This window comes from Hyperoodon ampullatus (assembly GCF_949752795.1).
Source record: "Hyperoodon ampullatus genome assembly, chromosome: 17".
In the NCBI taxonomy this organism is placed as follows: Eukaryota; Metazoa; Chordata; class Mammalia; order Artiodactyla; family Ziphiidae; genus Hyperoodon; species Hyperoodon ampullatus.
The window spans coordinates 654,975-674,092 of record NC_136930.1 but is presented as its reverse complement, the minus strand read 5'-3'; the positions used below and the strand labels follow the sequence as shown (position 1 = coordinate 674,092).

Sequence of the window (19,118 nt, the reverse complement as noted above, 5' to 3'; positions counted from 1 at the left end):
GAGAATGAACCAGAGGTCAAGGTGCCCAGGGTCTCAGCCCACCAATGTAGAAACAATGTACAGCATTCAGATGGTTATCCGCGTCCACATATGACAGGACACACTCTCCCAGTGGGGAAGGGGTCACTAGAGACCGATTTAGACTGTCAGGAAGCACCATTCTCACACAGGATATCAGTGTAATTCCACTTAATCTCAACCACTTAAAATGTTTAAGAATGTATGCCAAGGTAATAGTTCATTTCAAACCTATTTTAATAAATTACACATGCACTAATTTGTATGTATACATTCTCTATGTGTCACTTTAAAGCCATATTGAGGGCTTCCCTGGTGGCGCAGTGGTTGAGAGTCCACCTGCCGATGCAGGGGACATGGGTTCATGCCCCGGTCCGGGAGGATCCCACATGCCGAGGAGCGGCTGGGCCCGTGAGCCATGGCCGCTGGGCCTGCGCGTCCAGAGCCTGTGCTCCGCAACGGGAGAAGCCACAACAGTGAGAGGCCCGTGTACCGCAAAAAAAAAAAAAAAAAAAAGCCATATTGAAATTAGTAAATTTAGATAAACTGCCACTGACTTTAAAGTATTACTGGCCAAGAAAAGGTAGCTCAGAGCTTTAACTTTGAATGCACTTGATAAAAACATGTCAGGGTTGAGAAATCTGTCCTTGTTACATGACCACCTTACTATTTTCTTCAGAAAACAGAACCCATAAGAGAGAAGTATTTTCAACAAAGTAGTACACCCAAGCGCTCTGAGATGAAAAAAAGGCAACCGAAAGCCTCAAGTCACTCTGGTAAAAGCAGAGCACAGATGGACTTTCAATTCAGAATTATGTAGCTGCCAAAGCAAAGGATAAGTGAACAAAACAAAAAAAGTGAAAAAAATGCTCTTAGTGCTAAGAGCACTGGGGGCAGATATTATGAAGAAAAATTGGAATGTATATTTGGATAATTTGCAATCTTTAATTCTATAAAAACTGCTAGAACTCAAACATCTTTCTTAACAATATTTCTGGTGAAATCAAATTCAAAACATAATACCTGGGATTCCTCCTTCTCCTAACAAGAAATTAAACTTATTAGGTAATCTGTACTGTTAAATACTCCACAAATTCCAATTTGCAAGAAGTATACAATATAGAATAATAAAAGGTGTGTATAGGGGAAGGCTACAATAATTCCAATTTCTGCTACCTCAGCAAGTTACTGTACACATACCACATCAATATAACAGAAATGGCACAGTTTCTGAGGACACATTCCACATTTTATTTACAATTTAAGACTAACGTTAATCTCAAAATCACATATCCATACATCTATTTCCTTTTTGTTGATTTCATTTAAATGTAAATGCATGGTTTGTCCAACAAAGACTGTAAACAACTCTTCACCGCGTCTGGTACATGGAACACCCAGGAACAGCTTGTAACGGAAATCCGTCCACCTCCCCACAACAATTTTCTTATAAATACAGGTATCAAAACAATCCTGAACGTGTTTTTGATACTACTAGTAGTCAGCACCTATACCGCTTCAAAAATGAACACATTTTGTGACAATATTCATTGTACCTGCTATTTTAGACAATTTCAACGGAAGCTCTTTCACTAAGCAAGAGCACGCCGTTCTGGGTTTTCCTTCTTGAGCTTTCTCTTCAGAAACACATCTGCTTGCACAGTCATCTGACACTTCTCGCTGTTCTTCCACCTGGAAACCTGAGCTCCACTCTGAGTACTCCAGGTTCATGCGTAAATGACGGCGCCTTAACAAGAAAAAAAACTGTGCTGAATTCTCCTCCTGTTACCTGAAAACATAATGGGTGTACATGTATTAAATATACTCTTACAGATGTCCAGGTCATGTTTACCAGCTGGAATTATCTTACTTAATGTGTGGGTATTTTGCATTGTGATATTTAATCAAGACATTAACATGAATAGAAGGTTGTTGATTTAAGACAAGTTTTAAATCCACTAAAATTAATTGTTGTATGTTTGTCCTTCTGGTGGCTGTGGAAGCTTCATATTTTCTTTGGACATCATTAGACGTCTTAGCTCTTGAAGTACAACTTTAATGCTGTATGAATTTTGCCATTTTGCTAACACTGGTATGCTCCGTGCATCCACCTGAAAGGAGGGGGAAAAAGAGTAAAATTAACTACCAAGTTTAAAGGGGTCTGGCACCGACTTACTAGACACACTTTGATAAGAAGTACTTTTAAAAATTCATAGCCTGGCTCTATTTTCACAAAGTGAACATTATGAAACTACTGGTTCATATAATACTTAGGGAAAATATTCCTTCTTCAACAGGTGTTTCCTAAAAATTTGTGTCCTTTTTGTGTGGTGCTTTTCTGTAAACGTGTAGTGAACTTCGGTCATCAGAAATAAACAAATGTTATATAAAATAACTACACGTAAACATATTTACCAATTCCTTCTTGATAAGGTCAGAGGTTTCTCTCCATTTCCAGTGCCACGACCCAAAGTCTGGAAAATGACCTCCACCAGGATTAAGGAAAGAACTGCGAACCTTGACCTCTGCTTTCAGATCTCTCTCTCCCGTGTGTTCTCTGAACTGTGCTAAATTCATCTTCCACTGCAGGAAACTGGGAGGATGGGGCTGGAGCTCCTTCAAAGCCTCACCCCCAGGTACCTGCCATCTCTTGGCCTGCCTGGCAGTTCCCTGGAAAACCCCTCCCACAGGGTTTCTCTTTGACCTCAGAACTCACCCACGGAGGACCACCTAGTCCCTGGCCCACTCCTCCACCTGGTGTTTGCCAAAAATAACCAGTGTCAATTGTGTGACACCTCGGAGACACAAACTGCTATGTACAAAATAAGCAACAAGGATGTACTATACAACACACGGAAAGATAACCATTATATTGTAATAACTTTAAATGTAGTATAATTTATAAGAATACTGAATCACTATGTTGTACATCTGAAACAAATATAATACTGTAAATCGACTGTATACTTCAATAAAAAATAAAATTTTTTTTAAATTAAAGAAATTGCTTAAACTGTTTAACACCTCTGCTGAGCGAGGAGGTGGTAAGAGGAAAGCAGGAAGGTGACCAAATACTTCACAGGAAAGCTGGGAAATGAGATGTTCAGTGAGGCTTTGAAAAGTTCCAACACACGCCTGTGAATCTAGAAGACACACATGTGCAGGGCTGTACAGGCTCAAAAGACCTGAGAAGGCCATGAACTCTCACCTATGGCTGACCTTGAGCAACATATAAAGAATCTCATTATGCACCATAACCAAGTGGGATTTATCCCAGAAGGGCAAGGTTGGTTCACTATATAAAAATCAATCAACGTAATACACCATATTAACAGAACAGAGAGCAAAATCCATGATTATCTCAACAGACACAAAAAAGCTTTGACAAAATCCAACAACCTTTCATGACAAAAACACTCAACTAGGTATATCAACCCAATAAAGAGCACCTATAAAAAATATACAGCTAACAGCACACCCAATGGTGAAGGACTGAAAGCTTTCCTCCTAAGACAAGACAAGGACATCTGCTGCCATCACTGCTACTCAACACTGAACTGGAGGCTCTGGCCAGGCAACTAGGCAAGAAGATGAAATTAAAGGTTTTGAAAAGAAAGAAGTGAAACCATCTCTATGCACAGATGCCATGGCCTTGTACACAGATCCTAAGGCCGCCATTAAAGGAACTGCTGGAGGGAATAAACAAGTAGAGCAAGGCTGCAGGGTACAGGATCCACAAACAAAACCTCACCTGTGTGCTTGCAATGAATGATCTGAAAATCAACTCAAGGAAACAATGCCATTTACAATAGGATAAGAAACAGAAGTGTAGGCCATGTACACTGAACACTATAAAAAAACTGTTGACAAAGACATCCCATGTACATGGATCAGAAGACTTAATGTCGTTGACAATACTCCTCAAATTGATCTACAGATTTCACACAATCCCTATCAAAATTTCAACTGCCCTTTCTTTTCTTTTTTGCAGAGCTGGACAAACTGATCCTTTAATTCATATGGAAATGCAAGGAACCAGAATAGCCGAAACAATATGAAAAAGAACACTTACTACAAAGCTACAGTAATCAAGAAGGGTGTGGGACTTCCCTGGCGGTCGAGTGGTTAAGACACTGCACTTCCATTGCAGGGGGCACGGGCTCGATCCCTGGTCAGTGAACTAGGATCCCGCATGCCGCGCAGGTGGTCAAAACAAAAAAGCAAACCAAACCAAACAAAAACAAACAAAAACCAAGGGTGGTGCTCACACAAGGATGGACATAGAGAACAATGGAATGGAATACAACTGAGAACCCAGATCAATGGAATGGAATACAACTGAGAACCCAGAAGTAAATCCATGCACGTACAGTCAAAAGATCTCTGACAAGCGTGTCAACCATGGGGAAAGGACAGTCTCTTCAATAGATGGTGTTGGGACAACTGGACATTCACGTGCAAAGGAATGAAGCTGGACCCTTAACTCAAAACGGATCAAAGGCCTAAATTAACAGCTGAAACAATAAAACTCTTAGGAAAAAACAGGAGTAAATCTCTGTGACGTTGGATTTGACAATGGTTTGTTAGATATAACAACTAAATACTTTCAACAAAACAAAAAGTAGATAAATTGGCTATATAAAATTTTTTTAATTTTTGTGTTGAAAACATCAAGAAAACAGAGACAACCCACAGAATGAAACAAAATTCATGCAAATCATATACCTGACAAGGGGCTCTTGTTCAGTAAATTAAGAACTCTTAGAACTTAATAATAAAGGCTAAATATCTCAATTGAAATGTGGGCAAAGTGGATCGTGGTAGACAGCCGTTATGGACTACCTGTTTGTGTCCCCCAAAACTCATGCACTGAAACCCTAACCACCACGGGAAGGCACCAGGAGCTGAGGACCTTGGGAAGTAATTATCAATAGGTTTAGGTGAGGACCCAAGGGTGGCGCCACCACGATGGGATCAGGAGAGAATGAGACTGGAACTTGCTCTGTCCTCCCTGTGAAGACCCAGCAAGAAGTCAGTCATCTGCAGCCCAGAATGAGGGTCCTCACCAGAACCCGACCACGTGGGCACCCTGATCTCAGACTTCCCAGACTCCAGCCTGTGAGAAATAATCTCTGCTGCCAAACCACCCCCGGTTTATGGTACTTTTGTGACAGCAGCCAAACTAAGACACTAGCTTTTGTGATGGTTCCCGAAGATCTTCAACTCCTGACCTTCACGTCCTATGTGACCCCTCCCTGGAGTGTGGGCTGGACAGAACGCTGGGATATGACTTCTGACGTTAAGCTACAAAAATACTCCGGCTTCCATCCTGCTCTTTCTTGCTTTCACTCCCCTGCTTTGCAGACGGAAACCAGCTGCTGTGCTGTGAACTGCTCTGTGGCCTCTGGCTATAGTGTATAAGGAACTGAAGCCTGACTGAGAACTGACTACTGCCAACACGTACGTGAGTGAGGCTGGAGCTGCATCCTTCCTCAGCCGAGCTTTCAGCAGAGACCACAGCACAGGCTGGCATGTGGGCTGCAGCCCTGTGAGAGGCCCTGGGCCACAGTCCCAGCCCACAAAGACTGTGAGACAATAAATCCTTGTCGTTTTAGACGGTTCTGAATAGACATTTCTCCAAAGAGGGTAAAAAAAAAAATGGCCAATAAGCAGGTGAAAAGGTGCCTAACCAGGGGAATGCAAATCAAACCACAATGAACATCAATCAAAAGAAAACCTGATGCCTAATCCAGTCACTCTATACGCACACCTATGCTCCAATAATTAAACCAGGACTTAATTTCTCTGCTTCCAGGTCCCCACTGCAGCCTGACTATATGAAGCGTTGGTGGGGATGGACAGTCACAGGCACTTACACACAGTGAGCAGGACAGACATGGACAACCCTGGGAGGGCCCGGGCAGACGTCAGTCAAGCTGAAGACAAGCCCCACCCAGACCCCACCTCAGCAGACATCCTACTTCTAGGTGAATGCCCTAGAGCAGGGCCACTGAAAGCACCTTTCACGGAACAGCCCAAGGCCTTGCACTGATTTTTACTGGTCCACCACAAGATAAACACAGAAATTCAGAGTAGAGAGTTCTACAGCAATTTGACAGAGAAACTTTTATCTTAAAAAATCTGAGCTTAGATTTTCTTCTTAATTTCATTTTGCTAGTAATTCACTTTCATTGTACTTTATAAAAATATTGATCCATAACCTACTGGAACCCACGAACACCCAGTCCTGAGAAGTGTGTTCTAGGGTATAAGAATACTTGTATAACAATGTTCACTGTAGCAATCTTTTCAGTGAAAACTGAAAACCACCTAAATCCCCAGCAAATGAAAAATGGAATATTAAACAATAAAAAGGAACATTCTAATCTGTATGACATAGCATGGATGAAGTTCAAAAGTCACTCACATGAGTCCACACAAAAGGGATACAACACAGAAGCACACACAAATGTGCACAGTAAAAACACAACCATGCATGGAAATGATAAATGCCAAATCTGAGATGGAGCCACCTCTGAGGAAAGAGGAAGGGGAAACCGGGAAAGGCACAAAGTTAACTCTGTATAATGCAGTCTTTCTTTAAAAAAAGACCTGTTACAAATAAGACAAAAATGTTAAGATTTGAGGAGAGTAAGTGGAGGGTGTTGGTTACATCATTCTCTAAAACCTGCCTGCGTGTTAGAAACAATTCTTTTAAAAACGCCAAAAATAAAAACAAAGAGAAAAATGATAATTTATAGTAACTGCTACAAAGGGGAAGAATAAAAGAGTGACTGTAGCAGAGTAACAAAACAGACACAGTTCAGACTGGGAGTCTGGACAGAACTCTCTGAGAGTGACACTTACCCAGGGAAGTGAAGAAAGAGTCCGTAAGAATGTCCCCCCAGGAAGAACAGGAAGTGCAACGGTCTTGAGGCCAAAGGAAAGGTGTGCAGGGCAGAGAGTGTGCACGTGTGGCTGAGGCCACTGCAGGGTTTTAAAGCACAGAAGCGACAGGACACAACCTGTGCCTCAGAAAGATGCCCCCGCTGCTTGCTCTGTAAAGACTGGGGGAGGTAAAGCAGGAGAATCAGAGAGGCTGTGCAGGGCCCAGAAAAGAGATGATGGCTAACATTCACTCGGTGGCAACGTAAGGAGAAAAGTAAGACCGGACTCGAGTCACATTTTCAACAAAGACTAACAGACCTTAATGCTAGAGGGTTTAAGGAGGAGAGCCAGAGAAGGAGGCATAATGTCCAAGATGAGATCAGGTAAGCTCGTAAGGCAGGTCTGAAATTTAATCCTGAATTTCCTAGTTCCCACAACAATGTAGAACTCACTATGAATTACCTAATTTGCAGAGTTTACAATATGAAAACAAACCAGCAGTTGTGAAGAACAGCTATTCCTGGTAAAGAAATTTCACAAAAATATCTTCCTCATAAAGGCAAAGTTGTATGTCATAAAAGAAATTCCCTAAACAATATCCCTTCTGTAAATTCAAACTGTTTCATAATCCTGCTTCCATCACATCTCTTATATTACTTGACACAGAAATAGTTAAGTATGCGTGCTGTAATTTCTAGAATAACCACTGGAAGAACAGAAACAATGAAAAGAATTGAGAACGGCCATTTCAAAAGTAGGCAGGAAACAAGAAACACGTGTAAAGATAGAAACCACAAGATCAGATGATTATTACACCTGAACGCATCAACACGCTGTACAATAAATGTCCATGGACTGATGCCCTAGCAGGCAGGGCAGGGAGGACTCTCAGGGCCCAGCACCGGCTGGCGCACCGCACGCAGGGAGGTATGGGAGTGGCCCAGCAGGTCCAGGGCTGAGATGCCCAACAGCGCTCCTCCAGTCAGGGTCATGCTTTTGTCCGGTGCACCCAGCAGGGAGGAGCCAGCCCACCTGGGGCCCTGGGGTGGGGTGGCGGCCGGACAGCCAGCTTTGTGTCCAGGACCCAGCCTGCTGCTGGAAGTGTGCTTTCACACAGGGGGACTGAGCACATGCAGGTAAACACACTGGGCAACAGAAGGCAGGTTTCTCACAGCTGAAGGCAAGAACTACAAGCATAGAAAGGATGAAATCTGAAAAACACCCTGCAGTGTTAGAACAGAACTGGAGATGATGGTATAAACTCATGGTTTGGGATGGATGATGGACGGAAGAGAAGGAAAGAGGGAGGGAGGAAGGAAGGCTAGCTGTACAGATGTGATACCTGGGCTAAAACTATAAGGAAAAAGTGAGAGAACATAAAAGAAATGCTCCAGATGTTAATTACCATTGCTGGGGAAAGGGAACACAGGGACGGGATGAGTAGGCGCACACAGAAGTTAAGGTAACGTTCTGTTCCTATGACAGATGATGTTCATGCCACTATCATCACGTTATCATGCTTCCTAACATGTATTCTGCATGCGAGGGTGCCCTCAACACGGCACCTCAAGAGCCTGCACTTCAAGTTCTAATACTCGTATGAACCTAAGACTCCTATTGGAAATTATTTCTGCTCACTTCCGTGAGTCAGGTAGAGCACATCATTTTGATTTATTTGCTTTAAACAACCATGCTCAACTACGACTGTCTGTTCCCGTACAGACATACTTGTGCCTCAAAGAAAAACCTCCTCTTCATGAATATTCATCCTTTTAATCTCACCAATATACCTTAACCCTAAAGAAAAATGTTAATTCAAAGAGAAACAATGACTATCTTATCACCAAATAAGGATTCAGCTGAAATATGACTACTGAAGCAATTAATAAAACCCTCATCTCTATCTAGGCTAGTACATAAAGGTTCTTAAGGAAAGGTCCATTCAAAAGAGAAAAACAACATGAGACAAACTGTTTTAGACTGTCCGCTAAACAAAGGTCCTTTTTTTGTTGTTGCTTTAACATTCTCCTGACCAGGTTATGTAAGAATAAAATGACTATTTTAACTTACCATTCCACTGGAATTATTTATTCCATTCATATTAATTTTGGTTACAAATCTAACTGATGGAGGTGCTTCTGGGTATTTAGGTCCACATTCTACTTTCAGGCTATATATTCTGTTTTCATAATTTGTCTGGAAGGCAAAAATAATAATAATAATATTGAAGTGCTAATCAAGAGGGAAAGTACAATATAAATGTACTTAATGTCGCCACTTGCATGATCAAGAATTTACTTTTCTACAAATTTATTTGATCTATATGGTTAGAAAAAAGGCAGCAAGCACACTTAAAAGTAGAGATTTTATAAAATTAAATAATTCTACAAAGTCATATCAAAATGATCAGAACTTGCTTTTGTGGTACAGTCAATGCCTATAACAAATTAAAAGGAAAAAACAGACCACTTAAATTCAGATTTTACTCAGAAGTCCATATTGTGGCTTGACCTGTGTCACACATATATAAAGGTTCCCATGTTTCCAGGACAATTCTGTTTATTCTTACTGCTCCTGTATTAATTATTAATAATACTTCATTTCATTCTCAAAAGGGTCTGGCTGGACAATAAATTATATGGTTACCCCATTTATACAGCAATCAATATATCTTCTGGTATAAATGTCATATTATACCATTGTCCAGCACTAGAACAATTAATTCAATGTAACTCTTATTAGTTACATTTACGTGACTACTTCATTAATTTTCTGGTCCATTACATTCCATTATCTAAATTCAGAGATACAATAGCCAACTTTTATTTTTCCACATCATTTAAAAACAGGGTTTCTTAATCGAGAAGTTGAACATTACCATATTATAAAACAGCCATTTTAAAGCTACCAGACTTAATGCTTTTCGATTTTTCAAGGCTTACTTTCATGCCTATAATTAACTCTTCTTTATCCTTATGGCTTCTGTTCACTCGGTAAACGTATTAGTGTGCAATTAAAACAAGAAAGTAAAAAAATAAATGGCAGTGACAAATTTAATACCTGTTGATTCCTGTATAAACATGGGAAAACAGAAGTTAACCATCTATAGACTTCACTTACCCCAACTGATCCACAGCTTCCTCTCCCTTAAGTAAGAGTTCTCCCAAGTGGAGGTCAGGTCTGGGTTATTAAACTACCGTAATTTAAGATGTATACTACAATCTTATACATATATTATTAAATATTTCAATATTTTAAAAAAGAAACAGCTGGATAAAACTCATCCAAGTTTAACAGCAAACATATATTAATAATATGCCCAGGACCTGGAGAGGTTTAAACAGGACTAAAGGTCAAGGAAATCATCTGGTCTGTCATTCTCCACTCACATGCACATCAGCCTCTCTAGAAAACTTACGTTAAAAATAATAATAATTTTTTTTAAATGATACAAATGAACTTATATACAAAACAGAAGCAGACTCACAGACATAAAAAGCAAACTTATGGTCACCAAAGGGGAAAGTGGCAGGGGGAGAGGTAAATTAGGAGTTTGGGGTTAACAGATACACACTAGTATACATAAAATAGATAACCAACAAGGACCTACTGTAGAGCACAGGGAAAATGATACTCAATATTTCGTAATAACCTACAAGTGAAAAGAATCGAAAAAAAATCGATACGTATGTATGTATAACTGAATCACTTTGCTGTGCACCTGAAACTAACACAACATTGTAAATCAACTACACTTCAATAAAAAAAAGAAATAAAAGGAAAAAATTTTTTTCTGAAATAGCCCCTGAGAAATTCCATACTGTTAAAAATACTCAAAGTACATGGAAACAACTAGAACTCTCATACTTTGCTGGTTGTAGGGAATGGTATAACCATTTTGGAAACAATATGGCATTTTCTTATAAAGATAAATAAGCACACACCTCCCCTACCACGTAGGAATTCCATTCCTAGGCATTTTATCCAAGAGAAATGGAAACAAACCTATGATCACAAGAAGACTTGTAATCATAGCAGCTTTACTTGTAATGGCCAGGGAGTGCTGCGATCAGGAGAAGCGATAAGCACGTTGTGGCATCTCTGTGAAACACACCACTACCCACTTCATGGAACAACACAGCTGATCCCGAGACATTATATGCCAAGTCAAAAGAAGCGGGCCTCTAAGCACACACACTGCACGATTCCACTGGTACAAAGTCCTACAACACACAAGACTACTCTAGGGGGTAGGGAGTAGTGACTGGGGCAGGGCAGGGCAGGGGCACAGGGAATTTCTGGCGGCACAGACATGTTCTGTATCTCGACATGGGTGCGGGTAACAAGCTCCATTTGTCGAAAATCATGGTAATATCTATGCATTTCACTATATGCAAATTATACCTCAATCTAAGCTAGCCTACAATGATTAAACATCCTAACTTTTGGTACCTTGGATTAATTTCATCACCCCTGGATTTTAAATTAAGAGCCAAGTCTTTCTGTTGTCTAACAAAAGAGTGACAGAAAAGAGAGTAGGAAAAGGAACTAATGTTTATTAATTATGTACTACAGATACTCTCTTATTGTCTAATTACTAATTCATTTAATTCTCAAAACTTCTAAAGTAAGTATACACATAAGGAAACTTGGAAATGTTACTAAACATCTAATGCTAAAAAATACTGCTTAGAAAATTTAATACACAAACATATATGGAAAACAAAATCGCTAATTATATAAATCCAAATAAATAGTGGAAAAACATAAAAAACATATAAAAAACTGAGAAACAACTAACCAAGTAACAGAATGCTGAGGTAGGAATTCTCCTATTACCCTAACACTGGGGACAAAATTGTTCTGAATCTGGCACCTTCCAAAGAAAAACCAACTAAGCCGAGATGCCGCCCCTGCAGGTTTTATTAAAAGGCAGCTGAACAGCTGAATGAGTGCTGGGACCGCCCACTCTCACACAGCCCCCCAGGCCTCAGCAGGCGGGGAAGCCTGGCTGGAAGGACAGGGCCTCTCAGGGGGGCCTCCTGCTCCACAGGAAGGGGAAGGGGCTCCAAGACAACCCCCCCAACACCCCCAGCAGAAAGTGGCAGGGGGCAGCGTCCTGTCTCTGCGCCCTCTGCAAGCAGGCCTAGCCCCATCCGACCCTACAGCAGCCTTGGCTCCCACTGGGCACAGCAACCCAGCGAGCTTCCTGTGGTTCAGTGACACCAGGAAACAGCTAGTTTGGGGGTCCTGCTGATGACCCCAACCGGGTGAGAGAGACTTGTGAACTAGGTTACAGGGCAGCCCACAAAATCACGGGGGGTCTTATGCACAAACTCCAAAGCACTCTTAAAGTTTAAAGTCTCTTAGAGGTAGTGACTAGAGAAAAACCAAGTGTAAATCATTTCGAATGTATACTCCACCCAGTTCAGACTGTCCAATCTTCAAGCTGTTCATTAGATAAGAATGCTCATAAATTATAAGCACTTCCTTTTACCAGAAAGACCATGGTGATACTGTTCACAGGCAGTGAAAATCAAGGTTTTCATTACAAATACCAAGTTAATAAAACATCAAGAATTCTAACCATCAGGATTTTATTTCCTTCCTCACATGTCTTATGGAAAAATCAGAGCACTGGAGGGAAGAGGGAACTTGTTAGTTTAGCAGAGTGCACGAATTCTGCAAAGGAATACCAGAAAATGCAAAACATACATTAATTCATTCTCTAAAGTTAACATTGCTAATTACCTGACCATTTTTCTTTTATAAAAAATAAAGAGGAAATCTAAACTCTACCTAACAGCAAAACAGTTGAAAGCTCCCATCACAGGCAGCAAACAGTATACAAAACCAAAGACTAAAAAAAACTTCATATTTGTGTTCTTTCCAACAAGTCAAAAAACACACAACGCATATTTCCAAGAGTCACTGCAGGGTGCGCAGTAAATGGGGCCTTTGAGTAAGGAATGCAACGCAGAAAAGAATTTCCCAGTCTGAAAAAGATTTTGAGTAAAAATAGAAAGTCATAAACTTGAGAAAGACCTAAGAATAAAACAACAGGTCTGTTGCCAGCAATGCTAGAAAATATGCAAGAATCAGCCTTGTCTACATATTTTATAGATGAAAACATGGAGGCCAGAACATTTCCATGGCGAGTCAACTGTCATTGGCCAACAGCAATGTGCACTCAACACAAACCAATTTAGAAACCCTGATGACACACACAGCGGGTTAGTAACATGTACATCAAAACACACTGTTCGCTCTTCCCAAATACCCCTCCGTTTCCTCACCTTTTCTCCTCTCTATCTGGAATGTTCTCCATCCCCATCACCACCTTCTGAAATCCTACCAGCCAGTCCTTTAAGGCTCATTCCAAAGGCAACTTCCTCCACTGTTCAGCTTTCCTCAATTATTCCAGCTAGAAGAAACATATTCTAAAGTCCCGCAGTGAACTTTCTCTGCCATATTCAGAATCTATCATTTGTGTTCATTTCTTCTCCTCTACTCAACTGCAAACACTTTGGCGGCAATGATCGTATCAGGCTTTTCCCCCCAATCCTCCAGAAAATCAAGCATCAATAAATGTATACAAAATAAGTAAAAGGTGAGGAAGTGTTTCAGTTAAAGTGATCATAATTATTTATTTTAATATCAATATTATAAGATAAAATGCTTACTCTAAAGTGACAATAAATATTAATAGAAAAAAATATGTAATGTATAGCACTGACCCTTGGTGGCCCAATAATCATGCCTGTCCACCTTGTAAGTGTCATGTCTTCATCATCTTCAAGGCCCCAGCTAACCGTACCATCGCCTACTCCTTTTTGTCCTTCTTCAAGTTCTTCCAACAAGCGAAAATTACGAGGAACTTTAACGCCTATACAAAAGAATGTCAATGTCAATGTAAAAAGCTCATAATTATAAGGACTACACACATTCAAATTCAGCTTTTCCCAAATTAACCTTTAAAAATTATTTCCCAAAGACAAAATTCCCTTTAAAAAGCATTCTGCCCCCCAAAATGCTGAATCTAAAAACCCTTCAAAATGAAAACGCTAAAGAAAGCACTGTTCCAAACATTAACAGCAGTACAGAACATGTATATAAATTCCTAATCAAGCAGTTTTAAACTGACATAAATCAATCATAAGGGAATCATCGTAAGTGATTATTTTTCCATAATTGAGATTCCTGTTCCTCAGCCAAGAACACTACATCGAATAAACAGGCGTGACCAGAAAGCCCATAAAAGCTCCATTTCATTAGCATATACTCTCCAGTAATCTTCAGAGAAGAGAATTATGTTCCATCTGTAAAAATGCACTAAGAGGTACTATTTTTGAAAATGCTGACCCCACCCTCGGTCCTGAGCCAGTCTGCTGGCTGCCTAATAACCAGGGGGCCCCGTCTCCCCCGTCAGCGGGCTGGAGGCTGGAGAGCCAGCCTCCTGGTGGATGTTTCCTAAAACACGTCCTTCTCCTCTGGGCCCAACCCAGCAACAGTTTCACGATCCAACAGCCTTTCTCACACCTCCACTTCTTTAGACCTCCTCATTCTACTTATTTCTAAAATCTTAACACAGAAATGTTCCTCTCTGCCTAGAACCCCCAGCCTTGCACAGTCCCTACTCCCTCACTCTCACTGAACCTGGTCTTTGCCACCATTCTGACCTCCAACCCCTGGAACCAACCATGATTTGTGCACTTTATCACAACCTGTCCTAGGATCACTGGCCTGGCCTCTCCAGAGGATGGACCCTGTGGTTTTCCGTGTTCTCAACAGCATCTAGCATGAAACACCCTCCAGTCCCACTGCACAAGTCTTGAAAAAAATCAGGACCCTCTCCTTCTGGCTCTGGAGCACCGCCTCTCTCCCTTCCTCCCTCCCTCCCTCTCACATGCAAGCACACACACAATCATGAGGCAGGAAAAAAAGTGATGTCTCTTTTAAAGCGACTGTCATTTTGTATAACTTACCTCTCTTGCTGAAACTAAAACATCTCTTTCAGTTACTAATTTGTAGTAATGCTTCTGGACAAATAATGGAAAGCCAGTAAGTACTGTAACCTAAAAACACTAGCCACGGGGCTTCCCTGGTGGTGCAGTGGTTAAGAATCCGCCTGCCAATGCAGGGGACATGGGTTCGATCCCTGGTCCGGAAGATCCCACATGCCGCAGAGCAACTAAGCCCGTGCGCCACAACTACTGAGCCTGCGAGCCACAACTACCAAAGCCCGTGCGCCTACAGCCCGTGCTCCGCAACAAGAGAAGCCACTGCAATGAGAAGCCTGCACACCGCAATGAAGACCCAACGCAGCCAAAAATAAAATAAATTATTAAAAAAAAAACTAGCCACTTTATGTACTGTGCTTCATAAAAAAGTCTTGAAAATCTTGGGCCACAGAAACATGGGGCTGTTATAAATCACAAAAACAAGAGTACTCATTATTACAACTACAATAACTAGTAATAACCATTTGTTCAGGGTACACTGTGTGCTATTTTAAATAAATTATCCCATTTGATCCTAAAAGCACTCATTTTACAGTTATGGAAACTGAAGTTTGAAAGAGTAAGTGACCTACCCAAGGTCACACAGTTATCAGTGGCAGATCCAGTATTAAAAACCAGTTTCTAGACCAAAGTCACTCTCTTAACCGTTGGGTTATACAGCGAGCCATCCTGGCAGCATCGTGGGCGCTGCCCAAGGCCAGCTCCCAGTGCTGCTGCCTCCCAGACAGGGGCCCCGGCCCTGTTTTCTCATCTATAAAAGTGAGACCACGGTGGCTTCTGTTCCAAAGAACCACTGTGAAAATTAAACAAGGTAATCTATCTTAAACAGAATAAATGTTGACTATGACCATTTTAGTGTCCATATTAAGTAAAATTACAAAAAACTTCCATTCACCTCCATCTACGTTTTGGGAGAATTCAAGCTCTCTGTACAGTCCTGAAGGTTGGCCCCCAGGAAACAGTCCCCTGAGCTGTTTCTATGCACATAACACTGGGACAACTGCTATTCCCTGCAGCTGCACAGTCAGAATCTCCACCATCTATTGCTACTGACTTGCTTTTTAAAGGCTTCTTAAAGGACCCTGATTACCCTTACCATTATGAAGTCATTCCCCAAGAAAAATTCTAAATTTGTGTTGAATTTTGTTGCCTCCTTTTTATAAACAATTCAGTCAGGTGAGCTTTATGCACATCCAAAACTACAAAGTAAACAATGTAAAAGTAATGTTTCTTTTTACATAAGTGCCATAAAAGCGATAAACCTAGTGACTGCTAAACTTTTCACCATTTCTCTGTGCTGCATTTTGGGGAAACAGTTCTAAGATTAATGGATCAGTTATTGGCAATGTTAACGTTTAAAAGATTATAGCAGCTAAGATTATTTTGTTTTTAAAGTATAAGACTCAAAACAAACAGCAGTGAGCTATATTTTTAAATTCAGGGCTAGAGTACTCTGGTTTTATTTCACCCAACCACTAATGTCTGTGAAGAGAAAACACCACGAGATGGGGATGTTGGTCTGTGAGTGTTGCAGTGTGTACATAAGCTGCCCTCTGGATCTCTTGCCATGTCTGAGCCTTCTTCTATTAGTTCTGCTTGCTTTTTTCCTATGTGTGTATATGTGTGCATGTTGTTTTTATTACTGTTGTTGTTTAATAGTTTTAAATACTTTAATCCCTTAGTCTGGGATCTTCATTAAAAGAAAAAAAAAACCTCAGAGAACATCCAGTCCAAAACCTAACGCTTTAGAGAAAAGAAAATTCTCACCAGAAAAAGTTAGGTGATAATCCTAAAGTCACTTAACTACCAGTTAGTTACCAAACCAAGTCAAAAACCCAAGTCTCCAGGCATCCACTAATCTAGTCTCCTCCTTACTACATTACAATGAACCTCCATTCATAAGAGGTAAGACCCAAATTAATACTATTCAAAAGCAAAATGCTGAATGCAAACAACCTAGAAAACATGCTTCCAGTTTTTAATCTCAAGGCTATCCGATTCCTAATAATAACTTTAATTCCCACAATACCAAAAGTAAAGGCATAAACACTGCTAAATAAAAACTAGAATGAGTCTTGAAATGCTGTTTATTAGGAACATGGATTTCCCAATTATAACTCATAAATATTTTTACCTTTTTCAGTTATAAGGAAAAAAGCCCAAATAAAACCTTAAACAGTAATAAATCTGTCAATCTATCCACATAAACGTAAGAAATGACAGCAAAACAAATTTAACATCACTTTGCAACCAACCATCTAAATTAAGAAACCTCTGATAACACTAAAAAAAAAAAAAAAAAAAGATGAGGTGGTATAGTTTTGAAGAGGGCCAGGTGAATTCCAGTTCTACACTCTGGGATGTAGAAAACCCAAAAATAAATATGAACATTTCAGTGTATTTCTTTTGAGATTACTTTCCATATATAGTAATATATGTTTCTGTGTTTTTTCCCAAATGATATCATGATTCATAATTTTGTAACTTGCTCTTTTCCTCACTTACAAACATGTTTCTATATAAGCATAATCAAGTACCATTTTTAAAAATGTCCTGGTGAATAATATTAGTCATGTCGGGGAACGGGGTGGGCAGGACTTCACTGGACACCCTTTCACACTATTTGACCAGGTGAATCATCATCACCTACAGAAATGAAAGGAAAACCCCCATACGAACAGAATGAATTTCTTCCATCTTATCTGCTTTCCAGCACTACGTAGCTAGCTGGTCCTCACGAACACCCGGCTCTCCCACACTACACACCCAGAGTGGCGGTAGTAGGTTAGGGGAGGGAGTGTCGGGGCGCCCAGCTTATGGGCCGGCCAGGCTGCGTAACTGCCCCCGCAGAGTTCTCTTAGGCGCTTGGGCTTCTGTCACCCTTCGACACACCTGAGGGGGCACGCTGCTAAGATGGAACTCTTGAACAGTCCCACCTGTAATCTGAGTGCTTGCTTCCCGTCCCACTCTGGGAGTTCGGAGTCCCCGCAAACTCCCAGCAGGCTGACTTAGTTAAAATGGACATATTTATTGAGCACCTCCTATGTGACAGACATTTGCTAAAAGCTTTACAGGCAGAAGCATTAAATTTTACCTTATGTTGTTTTAACATCACCATTTCACTAAGTAAGAAAATTAAGGCTTAAACTACTAGGTTGGGCCACATGAGTGAAACTGCTGATGTTCAGGCATCTCTGTGATCAACAGAAAGTGATTTCGCAAGGTTCACCCTAACAACATGGAGAGCGAGTGGGGGAGGCGAGGAGGGAACAAGTCCCAAAGCCCAAGCCGCCCGCCATTACTCTCACTCCCTCCCCTCAGTCCCGGATGGCATGCACATCCCTGGCCCTGCAAACCTGATGGGAGGAGGAACACGTCATGACCAGCTGTGGGGGCAACTGCCAAAAATAAATCCTGCTCCGAACGCTGGTAAAAAGAGCCTTTCCATATATCACACACCTGGGTGTGCGCGAAGGAAAATATTTCCCTACCCAGGGAAATAATATAACTGTCATTTTATATTTTTCAAAGTACTTTCCCATACAGCCATCTACCTGAATAAGGGAAATATCTTTTGAGGTATGATGGGCAGATATATCCACATTTTCACAAAAATCAAAGACATGAAGTAACTCACTCAAGGTCATGGCAAGCCAGTAGCTGAGTCAAAAGTGAAATTCACATTTCTCAGCATGAGTACAACTCTTTCCATTACTGTATACTGCATACTTCAGAAAATAAAAAAGAAAGAGAAACTTCAGAATGGGTACGACTTAAAATACATATTTTTCAAAACATACACATTGTTGAAATTCACTATATAAACAAAAACATCATAAAGAAAGTTTTAAAATTCAAGTCTAAGAAATAGGGACTTACCTTCTGATTTTGCATTGCTTAAAATTATATATTAACAGAAGCATTTATAAAAGCTCTCTGTGAATAATATTTTTTAATTTTTCAGAAATTTAAGACTCGAATATTTGTTTGGTTTTAACATTCTTTTCTTCCTTAATGGGATGAAACAAAATCAGGAAAACACCACATGTAGAGGAACACGCATTAGACAGCAAAGCACTGGGAGACCTATTTGATCATATCCATTACTTCTACATTAACTCATCCCTTCACTCAATAAACCTCTGACTACTGGATGTAGTTACTATGCTAGGCACCTGACACCAGGAGGAC

At 40.6% G+C, this 19,118-nt stretch overlaps 1 protein-coding gene across 1 annotated transcript; it reads right to left on the bottom strand.

Annotated features, from left to right (window-relative positions):
- Nucleotides 1-1,001: 1,001 nt before the first annotated feature.
- On the bottom strand, nt 1,002-13,778 carry UBE2V2 (ubiquitin conjugating enzyme E2 V2). The gene is made up of 3 exons (XM_079722422.1): nt 13,644-13,778; nt 8,977-9,102; nt 1,002-2,129 (listed from the first exon to the last, which is right to left on the bottom strand). Exons 1-3 carry the CDS (start codon nt 13,686-13,688, stop codon nt 1,983-1,985), a joined length of 318 nt encoding a protein of 105 aa, XP_079578548.1. The 5' UTR covers nt 13,689-13,778; the 3' UTR covers nt 1,002-1,982.
- Nucleotides 13,779-19,118: the final 5,340 nt, after the last annotated feature.

Excerpts from the sequence above, each read along its gene's own strand:
- UBE2V2 (XM_079722422.1), bottom strand. The coding sequence starts at position 13,688 with ATGACACTTACAAGGTGGACAGGCATGATTATTGGGCCACCAAGG. Across the intron at positions 9,103-13,643 it reads TGATTATTGGGCCACCAAGG|ACAAATTATGAAAACAGAAT; the intron begins GTCAGTGCTATA and ends TTTGCCTTCCAG. Across the intron at positions 2,130-8,976 it reads TAAATAATTCCAGTGGAATG|GTGGATGCACGGAGCATACC; the intron begins GTAAGTTAAAAT and ends CCCTCCTTTCAG.